This window comes from Photinus pyralis, unplaced genomic scaffold (genome assembly GCF_008802855.1).
Source record: "Photinus pyralis isolate 1611_PpyrPB1 unplaced genomic scaffold, Ppyr1.3 Ppyr1.4_LG1, whole genome shotgun sequence".
Taxonomy (NCBI): Eukaryota; Metazoa; Arthropoda; class Insecta; order Coleoptera; family Lampyridae; genus Photinus; species Photinus pyralis.
This window is the reverse complement of record NW_022170249.1, coordinates 60,058,896-60,070,693: the sequence shown is the minus strand read 5'-3', so window position 1 is coordinate 60,070,693 and position 11,798 is coordinate 60,058,896. Positions and strand designations below refer to the sequence as shown.

Sequence of the window (11,798 nt, the reverse complement as noted above, 5' to 3'; positions counted from 1 at the left end):
ATCTCGAGGCGCTTGCGCCGAGGGGTGTAAGGTGCGAAGGCAATAATAGACTTCTCTACCGTGGTATATATACTATTTTTTTCACTACTAGCACTTGAAATCCTCTAAATTAACATATTATATTGATAAGAGAGTTAACGGTTGGACAGAATTGTTTGTTTCTTAATTTAACATGTCAATCAAGTACGTGGAAGTACAAGTCAAACAGGCCGTATTTTGTTCTGTCATTGAGATTTTTCAAAGAGTAATTTCGTTCGAATTTTTTCAAAATGTGATAATTTTAGGTATGTAATTTCTCTGGAAATTGCGAATGGTGGCAATTATTCGTTTTAGAGAACTTGTCTAAACGTTCATTGAGCGAAATTTCGGGTTGTGTTTTCTAAAAGTGACAGCGTGACAGTTCTCATTATTGACTACTAGTTAATAATAAAAAATTATTAACCACTTTGAACAAATGCCGAGAAAGCCTACTTTACAAGTGGAAAAAAGGTTAATAATCATGTCATCAGACGCTAGTAGTGAAAAAAGAACTTTATAATGCCATTGTCACAATCTGATTGTCTAACATGATCACTTTCACCAATAAAACAAACATTTCGGCTCACCTCACTTTCTGGAACTTCTGTTAGATTACTTGTATTGCTACCTACATTGTCATCACGACGTTGATCTCTGGATCCTCTGTGGTATCCCCTAGATTGGTATCCTCTGTGTGCGCCCCTATTTCCATGAAACCCTCTGTTCTGCTCCACCTTGCCCCTGTAGTTACCGCTGGTAAATTGTGCCGACCCTCGATTCCAGCTCCCTCTTTGTCCTGCATTATTGAAGCCACTCCTGCACTCTCTCTTAAAATGGCCACGTTGACCACACCTGAAACAGCCAGTTTGTGTGTTAAAAGCTGCTTGATTTGTTACAGGTTCAATATTCTTCCCCAACTTTGGTTTTTCTGCTTCGCTAAGCAATTTCCGCTTCACATTTTCATATGTTAACAATTCGGGTGACAAATTTTCAATTACAGTTACTACTGTTTCATAAGATTTTGGTAGAGTTAATAGTAAGTTGCAAACTAAGTCCTTTTCATCCACCCCCGCTCCTGTCGCCTTCAGCTTTCTTAAGACCTCTTCGAACTCCACGATAAACTTTTGTAGTGACTCATTTTCATTCACCTTCATTGACAGAAGCTTCCTTTTCAAAAATAATTGGCCGGGGAGTCCCTTCTTTTCGTGATTTTGCTCTAGTATTTTCTACATTCCATACGCTGTCTTATCCCTGAGGCTTTCTAGGTGACAATCCGAAACACACTGAATGATCAACGACTTCGCTCTAGAATCTAGTTTCACTTGCTTGATCTTTTCTTCTGAACTTAACTCCGCTAAATCGGTTTCCTCTTTAATGCATTCCAATACGCCCTTCTCTCCTAATAATATTTCCATTCGAAATTTCCAGTAAATGTAGTTATCCTCGGTTCATGTTTCAATGTTATAACTATTCTTCTTGTCCTTTTCCATACTTTCGATAGTGGTAATAACCTCTCTAACCTCCTTTTTCTCGCGCCTTCCTATGTTCCTTTTTATTTATAATTCTAGCATGCCTGGACACATAACCTGTTGTAATTTTAAATGTTCTTGGACTGCAAATAAATAAACACACGTACTATACATTTTACATATTTTATTTTAATACAAAAACACTCCATCTTCTCTTCCTTTTTTATCCATTGTTGCCAACTTAACTTTTTTTTCTTCCAAGATTTTAGGGATGCATTCAACATAAGAATCACAAATCATGGTTTTGGTTTGTAAAATTATAGGTTATGTTTTGTATTGGTACCTACCAGAGACATGGAGAGAGGAGATAGCGCATGAAACTGCGCGAAGTGACAAAACAAGGGGGCTGCCATTTTGACCCCCATTGAAGCGCGAAATTTGAACAGGACTATAAAGGTTTACTGACGCAACCCAGAGACATCTAACGCAATCTTCATACACTACACTCTATTCGGCAGCAGCTCCGTAGGAAGAAACTAATATCTCAATCAAATGAACAAAAGAAAATGCCAGTGACGTTGACGTTACAAAATAAACACTTAAACCTCGAAAAAAGCTCTCCTAAACACGAACACACGCTAAAATAACACCACTATAAACACAACATGACACAACGGGTGTAAAAATGGCAGCGCCCATGAGGTCGCACCCTTTCTTGGATGCGCACTCGTCGATCAGCGATCTCCTCTCTCCATGTCTCTGGTACCTACACATATACCTGGTTGCGGCAAATGATTACTAATGTGATATTTTATAAGAGCGGCGCAGCATATGATTATTGATCTCCCTGTATAGGGAATTAAAAATAAGATCGCAGCGCCGCGGTGGACAAATTGTAAAGCTCTGCAAGATATGTAAACTTTGCTAATCTTTGCTGTTTTGTATATATAAAGTGTGTATGTTTTGAATTTTTTGAAGTAATTATATACGAGTGGATCACGAAATAGCTTATTTGAAGTAAATTGATACAAGCGCAACTTCTGCCGTTCCGCGTAAGTAATGCATAAGTTCAATAATCTAACCTGACGTAAAATATTAACTTTCTAGGTTATGGAGAACAGATTCTCGATATGTGACTATCTACTGTATATAAAAGGGACAGATAATTCTAGAGTGGTGTATGAAGGGGAACATGTTCTTAATGCAGGACACATCATACTGTGTGGAGTAACAAACAAGGAGGAAAATCGTCTAACGTTGTATGCACTTTGTTTACAAACGAGTGCCTTACAAAGTGCACCACATAAAATCGAAGGGACTTTAGTGCATGATGACGAAAAGTGGGTTGTAGAAAAGTTTGCATGTTCTTGTAAAGCTGGGCAAAGTGGTCGATGCAAGCATATTTCAGCAGTTTTGCTACAATGTTCAAGGTTTTATTTAATCTATGCAGGTTAAACAGATGATATTTTGATATCCTTGTTGTAGGACTTCCCTCGATAAACTTGAAGCAGTTTCGCAAACTGATATTAAATGCACATGGTCTGCTCAGAAAGGCAAAACACAAGATAAATATAGAGCAATTCCTGTTAAAGAAATGCCGTGCATAAAGCAAAGTGATGGTATGAAATTGGACGAGGCAATTTTAATGGGCATACACGATAATTTGGTGTCTAAATTGCCAAATTCAGCATTGGCATTACACAAGTGAGCAATTTAATGTTACAATGTATATTATGTTAATGAACTTTGTAGGGCAGGACGACGTTGCACAAACCTTTCCACCTTTGAGAATGAAGAAGTGTTTACTCCATATGATGAGCATTTTAAATCACGCAACGCAATCAATTTTAATGATGGAATTGTATCATTTTCATGTAAATTTCATAGGTTCTTGTTGTAAAGAATTGTTCGATAAACACTTATTGAAAGATATTGACGAAATATTGCTTAAAACTAAACAGTCAAAAGAATTTTGGAATATTGAAAGAAAATTTAGGGTTACAGGTTCACGAATTTATGAACTATATACGTATAAATCAGATGATTGGCAAAAAAAAGCAAATCGTTATTTTAATCCAATAAGTTTCATGAATAAATTTACTAAGCATGGCATTGAGCAAAAACCAGTTGCCCGACAGATTTTTATGGATGCTACGGGCTTGAAAGTTGTAGAATGTGGATTGGTTGTTTCTCACTTTAATTCCTGGCTTGGTTATTCACCTGATGGAATAATTGTTGACCAAGACGGTAATCCAAAAGAATTAATCGAAATTAAATGCCCATTTGCAGGTATGTTGCAATTTATTATTAATCTAAAATAATTAAATGACTTGTTTTAGGTGCTACAGAGACCATAGGAAGTGTGGTACCTAAATTAAAATACTTGCAACTTGAAGACAATATTTATGAATTAAAAAAAAAACACAAATATTTTGCACAAGTGCAACTTGGGATGGCGATGCTAAATGTATTTAATTGCAAATTTATTATTTATTGTTCTTTTGATAAAAGCATGTTAATTCTAGATGTACCATATAATTACGATTTTTCAAAAACTTTATTGTTTAATGTTAAAGGAAAGTATTTTAAAAAAATGTTACATGTAATGTGTAATACATAAATTGTTATAAAAATATTATTTTAAAAATTTATCCTCTGCTAAAATTGGTGCTGACAAATTAGTAATTGCACAAATAATTATTATAATGTCATCAATGTAGTGTACAAGATTCCACTGAAGTTTCCCTCCTAGAATTTTAAAAATTTTGAGGCGTTGATTAGTGCGTTCAATGTGCACTCTGGCAGATGCTATTTCTTTAGTGAACATTGCTTCTCCTTCGTCAAATTGTGCTTTACCTCGAAGAAATGGTGGACGATACAGCTTAATCTCATACATTTTGCAAATGTCTTCAATTAAAAATCCCTTGTCAACCATAACTGCAGAACCTTTTTCTAATTTTTTGATTAATTCACTTCCTTGAAATAGTACATTATATATCAAGGTAGAGAAGTCCAGTATTATTGCCTGAGCACCAAGATTACATCTCGAGGCGCTTGCGCCGAGGGGTGTAAGGTGCGAAGGCAATAATAGACTTCTCTACCGTGGTATATATACTATTTTTTTCACTACTAGCACTTGAAATCCTCTAAATTAACATATTATATTGATAAGAGAGTTAACGGTTGGACAGAATTTTTGTTTATTAATTTAACATGTCAATCAAGTACGTGGAAGTACAAGTCAAACAGGCCGTATTTTGTTCTGTCATTGAGATTTTTCAAAGAGTAATTTCGTTCGAATTTTTCAAAATGTGATAATTTTAGGTATGTAATTTCTCTGGAAATTGCGAATGGTGGCAATTATTCGTTTTAGAGAACTTGTCTAAACGTTCATTGAGCGAAATTTCGGGTTGTGTTTTCTAAAAGTGACAGCGTGACAGTTCTCATTATTGACTACTAGTTAATAATAAAAAATTATTAACCACTTTGAACAAATGCCGAGAAAGCCTACTTTACAAGTGGAAAAAAGGTTAATAATCATGTCATCAGACGCTAGTAGTGAAAAAAATAATTTTATCCGATGCTCTCCCTCCATATGCTTTACTAACAAAAGTTACTAAACCTGCTGGAGAAACTCCTGTCATAAATTTTACTGTAAGTGCACCTTTATAGTGTGAATAGAACCGTATTCGGCAACATAAACATTTTGGCGTCTGAATAAATATCTCAGTACAGTCTAAGACGATTTGAGTGTCTTGGAACTTTTCAAAACAGATTGGCATGTTTTGTGAATTTTCTATTTTTGACGGAAATACGATCACTGATTTTAAAATGGTGGAAAGTAACTTTATCATTTCTATAAAATAAATTCTGCACAGGACACTACTTATTCCATATAAAACTCCTAGGATAGTATAACTCAAATCACATTTTAGTTTAGTAAATGTTAATGACACTCGATCCTTGACACATAGTTTATGTATTCGAACATCTTTATATATGATTGCAATAGACGCACAAATTTCATCCAACAAAATAAAACTATTCAGTCCGGTTAAACTTGTTAAAGCTTTTTCAGTTTGAATAAAGTGGGACAATGTCAACTTTGATGGTGTATTGACTTGAATTTGAAAGTCTCTGAAAGTTTTTGGTTCACTGTTTTGACTTTCAGTTTGTATTAATGTTAATAATGCATCAGCCGCTTGTAGTTCCTCAGTGGTGGGCACTGTGTCGATATTTTCATGACAATTGTCTTCAGTTACAGGATCGGTTGCCGGTATATCCCTTAATTCTTTCATTTGGTTTCGTATTGATAATCTTACTCCACGATTCGATGGTGCTAATTCCTGTACTGAACCATGAACAGGGTTAGGTAAACACATCGTAGGAATAACATTTTTTTTCAAATTCCTCCTTTGACGAACTAAAATACAAAATAAAATCATAACAGTTTCACACTTTTTCATTTACTTACTTGTAAAGAAATCATTTTCAGTAAAATGTAATGAACAAACTTTCATGAATTCACTAATGTTTTTTCCTATTCGAAGTTTAGTTTTCCAAATATATCTGCGATTTACGATTTCCCAAACGCCCAATTTTGTCTGAATTCGTACTGTGTCGTTGACGTTAGGAAATTTGTGGAAACTTATATCAGGGGTTCGCCGCTTCAAAGAGTTACACCCGGGTACACAGCAAAATGTATTCGCCATACCCACTACACTTGTTAATTAATTACTTAAATTTCTCAAAATTTTAACACAAGCAGATTAAACACGATAACAAAGCAAAATAAACGAAATTAAATCACCCTACCATACAAACGGTCTATAACCATTTGTTTGTTTACATATCTTAGGTACGTTTGAGCTAATGACAGTAGAGGTCGCTTTAATTATCTTAAATTCCCTATAAGATAACAAACAGATCGTGGATGGTTCTGCTTCCGCTTCCAAAGCAGACGAAACTGGCTGAAGTCAGACTCAGGAACACTAAATAGAAATAAAAGAAAGTAGGATAGGCAAAGTAGGCGAAGAAACCACCACCATATTTATTTATTCAGTAGTCAATATAAAGTTCTGAAGAGATAGATTAATTAGGGGTAGTGATAAAATTGGTTGTTTTGTATTTCACAGGACAACAAAATTAGGTGGTGCGAGAATTATACACACACAAAATTATACCTGACGCCAACATGAGTGCGTTTTTAAATAGCTCGAACAACGGATCGAGTACGCGATCAACTAAAAGAGCGTTTTTTAATGCAGTCGAACAGAAACGTTCCGCGTTTTTAAATTACTTATTTAGTTGAGTGTTGTGTTCGAGTTTGCATTTCAAGCACCAGGTCTGCAGGTGGTGCTTTAAAAGTCATAACCTAACATTTCGACAAAATGGCAGACGTAGTTCAGGTGTTTAATTGTTTTTATTGTAAATCAAAAAATTTAACGTGGACGGAAGTTGAAAAGCACCGATGTTTTGCTGGCAAATGTTTATTAAGCATAGGGGCAAACAATGTAATTTATTGTGATGAAGGTATGTTGACCTTTAAACATATTTTGTTTTTATTGGTTTGATTTAGATATCACTGCTGGTGGAGCACCTGACGAAGTTGTAACAGAAACACAAGAAGACTCGCAAGAAGATGCTTTGTGTGATAAGGAAAATGCAACTGTTTCGATGGAAAATGACAATGCAAAGTGGTTAGGGTTGCCACCTTTGAATTACCCACGACCTGGAGTAAAATGTGAAAGCAAAATTTTCAGTGTGGGATAGGAGCGTATAAGACTGATAAGATTCAAGTTTGTTTATTTATCATTATTTACATTTAACTTAAATCTATATTTATTATTGCCTTGACACGCATCCAGTAGTGCCTTTTGCTCTTTTTTTTCCAAAAATTCGGCAAATTGTTGACAAGACATACTAAAATTCAATTTTACACACAACTCTGCCTTAACTAACTCCACTCTCATTCTGTTTCTTTCATCTGTCCAGAGATTACCCATCAAAGAGAAGATTCTTTCAGGAAATGCGTTGCTCACAGGGATGGATAAAATTTTACCGACTATTTTCAGCAGATTGGGCAGATTGGATGTTTGAAAAATTTTACACCAGAGTTCATCGATTTCACTTCCACATATTTCAAGGTGTTGTAGTCCACTTTTGAGAATCACAATTTCATTATATAATGCGTCTTCATCGATGTTATTGATTTTTGCCGCTTTTTTAGCTTCCAGTATTTTATTATAGCTGATATTTCCTTTATTCTTTTTCAGATTCAGACAATCAAAATACTGGAAGGGACTATTTTGGAAATCATAATACTTATCCAAATAATCAAGGAGTTTCTTGTAAACCAAATTCGCCTCCTTCAAAAAAATCTGTTTCTGGTTCGCTGGGAGATATTTCAAAGCAGCTGACACTTTACTCCCAAAGAATTGATCATTTTGTCTTTGGATTATTTGTTCCTTCAGATCGGACATAATTTCATGCAGTTCGGTGCTGCTTAGTCTATTACTCTCCAGTTTAACTATATGCGTATTCAAAATATTCATATAGTGATGCACGAAATAAATGTAACACTCTGAAAGTGGAATTTCGGATCTTAAATCGTCTTCCAATTCATGCTCTTGGCTTTTAATGAATTTCCAGACATTTTTATCACAGTTGTCTTCACCAAGATCAAGAAAATATTTCTTGACGGCTGGCCAACATCGCAGAAGTCGATCAAGAGCCGAATATAGGGAGAGCCACCTTGTAGTTACATGTCTCAACATTTTTTGATAGTGAATTTCTAGATATTCAAAGCAGTCTTTCAAAGCTTCGCATTTCTTGGCACTATTGGAGAATTCTGCATAAATTTTTAAAGTCAAATTTTCAACATCATACGAAAGCGCTTTTGACGCATTTCTGCCTGCATTATGAATAACGTGGCAGTTGCAGTTAGCTTTTAATAATTCAGCATTTAGATCGAGTAACTTTGTAAACACTGAATTGTGAACACCATAATTTACTGACGCATTGTCCGCGCTGTAAGAACTAATGTCCGAAATTTTCAGGGAACATTTTTGCAGGCTTTTCACTATGCTGTTTGTTACTGATGCGGAAGATTCGTCATTATTTTCGACAAAATCCAATAATTTATTCTGGATTCCATTTTTAACGCTGAAGTACCTCACGGCAACCGGAAAAAGTTTTTGGTTTCCTTTATTAGATGCGTCACTTAGAACAGAAAATGGTGATGATGTGTCTGTATTGACCTGCATATCTTCCAAGACATCCTCAATACTTTTAGGAGCCAGGCAATTCTCGACAATGGCTTCAGCTTTTGTTCTACCGCAGTGTACTTTCTTCGCCAAAGCAGAATCTCGATAAAGCTTCGAATTTAATTTTATTGCACAATCCGTGCTTAGATAGCTGTGGTGATGATTGACACCATGATAAACCTGGGCAATTTCGATGATGGACACAGAGCTTTCTTCGGCGTTATTTTTTCTAGGTAAAAATGCAGTAATTAAATTATTTGTTGTACGGTTATTAATGGCAGCGAAATGTCCCTTACTTTTCAAGTGAGTTTTTACGGCTTTTTCGCCCTCATATTTTACGGTAAATTTTACAACGCAGGCATTACATTTTGCAGTAAGACTATCGACTTTCACCAGCCAATCTTTGTAGTCTTGATTTTGTGCCCAGGAATCTTGAAACGAAGAGGAATATTTTTGTTTTTTAGTAGGAGGTATCGCCACCGCAGACACTCTTGTTGATGTTTCACTTATACGTTCGGATATTGCTTCATTGGAATCGCTCAGTGTGCTGTCGCTGTCGCCCATGACGAAAAATCGTTTTTACGTTACAACCAAACCTAGTATATGAACTACAAACTGCTTAATTGCTTCCAAAGTATATAGAACACGCAGACTTACGTAATTTTGACCAAACTGCGTATTTTCCGTGTAACTGACTGCACCTGCACATTGGACACCAAACTGTGCACTGAGCAAACTTGTAGTCTGTAGAGCAAACCGGATGGGAGGCGCTTTGCTTTGGCGAATAGGCGATGCGCCTGTGACATGACATTGCGCGGCGTTTTCAAAAACAAACGTTTATTCTCCTGGAAATTTTCTTTTGTAACGCTCTATGACGTTCAACCTGGAGAAACTTAAGTGTAACCTGGAACCTGGAGACTTACTGCCGAATCCTGGTTACTCCAGGTGAAACCTGGAGGGGTGGCAACCCTAAAAGTGGTCTCACTCTGCAATATTAATGCTAATTGATGAATACCGAAAACATAAGAATGACTTAGAAAAAAAGAACTCCTTAAAACGACATATTTGGAAAAAGTGATTTAATTTTTTTATTATTTTTTTAATGTACTAATGTGCATTTTATTGCAGGATAGCTACCAATATAAATAATGAAGAGTCCAGTTCTTACACATGGGACCAGATACAAAATAAGTGGAAAAGTTTGTTACGTACATACAAAAATGTAAAAGACCACAATAATGAAACAGGCAGAGGGCGCAAAAATTGGCAGTACTTTGATCTTATGGATGAACTTCTGAAAGGGAATCCAACTGTTCAACCACCAGTAGTAATTAATAATGGCGAGATAACAGTGTGTAGTGGTAGTCAACCATCCATGTCAGCAGAAGATTCTCCTCGAAATACACGGTCCAACACTCCAGAGAGCAGTAACAGAAAAAGGAAGTCGTCATGTGATATGTCCGATTTATTAAACTCTATATTAAAGCAAAACAAACAACAACATGAAGAAGAGATGGTGGAGAAACGCCGTTTCAATACTCTCTTAGAAAAATTAGTAAATAATATTCTAAACAAGGAGCAAGAATAAATGTATATTAGTTCTTATATCTTAATATAACATTACACGTTTACAGTTTATTCATAATAGCAATGCGTTTATCATTACCCTTCCTAGTGTCTACATCCGAAAAACGATTACGTATCTGGCTTTTACCATCCTCGTTATCATCATTAATGATTTCTGGAACTTCCTCGCAACGTTGTGTGCAAAAATTGTGTAATATACATGCTGCCATAATCACATGTGGTATATAAAAAGGATTGTGTAATTCCAAATAATTTAATCTTCTCCACCTGGCTTTCAAGATACCAAAAGCTCTTTCAATTGGTGATCTAGTAGCAGCATGGCACACATTAAATTTTGTTTGTTTTTGGTTTAGGTGACCGTTATCTCGAAAAGGTGTCAAAAGCTGTGCATTTATTGGGTAGGCTGAATCACCCAATAAATGTGAACTTTGTGGGAAAAGTACATCATCGTTACATTTTACACGTACTGTAGAATGTTGAAAAACCCGGGCATCATGAACCGACCCCGGGTATCCCACAAAGCAGTCAGTAAATATACAATTATGGTCACATACGCCTTGTAATATCATAGATGGTCTGCCTTTTCTATTGATGTAAGTGGCAGAATTGTGCTTGGGTGGACATATATTAATATGGCACCCGTCTATAGCACCCAACACTCCAGGAAATGATTTTATTTTCTACAAAGAAAAAATGTTAATACTTCTAAGGTAGGGAAACTAAAAAAAATACCTTGAAACCAGCTATTGTTTTAATAGCATCATTTCCTTTTGGCCATTTTATAAATACAGAACCTTTGCTGTTCAGAATGTTACATACTCTTATTAGGCAGTGAAATATGGAGCTCTTTGAGACATTGAAGCGATCACCAATAGATCTGAAGCAATTAACGGATTACTATTTTTGTTATACAAGGTATTCACATAATACAAACCTATAGCTTTCTTGATTGGCTAAAACCCACACACAAATTAAACATTGTAAAGAAATAGGCACTTCTGGTCTACCAACAATCTTTTTGGAGGCCTTGCATAAACCACAAATGTTAATTAAGACAGCCATACTACTACGAGACATTCTGAAATGTGTGTGGAAATCTTCGTGTAAATATCGTAGTACTACGTCTTCATACATCTCAATTCTATTATGTGTAAGACGTCGTCTTCTTTTGTTGTAAATGGTGATTATTTGCAATAGAGTCTGAAACCGCTTTGATTTCCCTTAAAAATATGTATATGCTGCACAAAGACTTTCTTAACGCTTGGACTTACTGCTACAGTGAAACAAGGCGTGCCCACGGGCCAATACAAGATTGATCACATCGTTTTGCTCATTTATATCCATTATTAAACAATATCAAAATACTTCAACACCAATTTCAAAAGAGTGCGGTTTGAGGTTATAGCATAAACATAGACAAACTACTCTATGGGATATAGGTTACGTTAGTTGCACAAAG

The 11,798-nt window shown here is 35.6% G+C and overlaps 3 protein-coding genes across 7 annotated transcripts; 2 read left to right on the top strand and 1 right to left on the bottom strand.

Moving 5' to 3' along the window:
* The first annotated feature begins 2,281 nt into the window (after window positions 1-2,281).
* LOC116160569 lies at window positions 2,282-4,461 on the top strand. Of its 5 annotated transcripts, XR_004143252.1 has the most exons (5): window positions 2,289-2,539; window positions 2,595-2,917; window positions 2,973-3,191; window positions 3,240-3,776; window positions 3,827-4,108. XR_004143252.1 is itself a non-coding variant. In XM_031473791.1 (4 exons), exons 3-4 carry the CDS (start codon window positions 3,212-3,214, stop codon window positions 4,105-4,107), a joined length of 846 nt encoding a protein of 281 aa, XP_031329651.1. In that variant the 5' UTR covers window positions 2,282-2,539; window positions 2,595-2,917; window positions 2,973-3,211; the 3' UTR covers window positions 4,108-4,461. The 5 variants fall into 5 exon arrangements, 3 of the variants coding, with proteins under 3 accessions (XP_031329651.1, XP_031329650.1, XP_031329652.1); XM_031473791.1 differs by having other exon boundaries at window positions 2,282-2,539; window positions 2,973-3,776; window positions 3,827-4,461; XR_004143251.1 differs by having other exon boundaries at window positions 2,289-2,917.
* Window positions 4,462-6,813: 2,352 nt separating this feature from the next.
* Window positions 6,814-10,403, top strand: LOC116159651. Its single transcript, XM_031472674.1, has 4 exons — window positions 6,814-7,019; window positions 7,066-7,186; window positions 9,731-9,826; window positions 9,881-10,403. Exons 1-4 carry the CDS (start codon window positions 6,878-6,880, stop codon window positions 10,338-10,340), a joined length of 819 nt encoding a protein of 272 aa, XP_031328534.1. The 5' UTR covers window positions 6,814-6,877; the 3' UTR covers window positions 10,341-10,403.
* On the bottom strand, window positions 10,381-11,535 carry LOC116164426 (putative nuclease HARBI1). The gene is made up of 3 exons (XM_031478613.1): window positions 11,274-11,535; window positions 11,072-11,216; window positions 10,381-11,019 (listed from the first exon to the last, which is right to left on the bottom strand). Exons 1-3 carry the CDS (start codon window positions 11,471-11,473, stop codon window positions 10,381-10,383), a joined length of 984 nt encoding a protein of 327 aa, XP_031334473.1. The 5' UTR covers window positions 11,474-11,535.
* Between the last annotated feature and the right edge of the window lie 263 nt (window positions 11,536-11,798).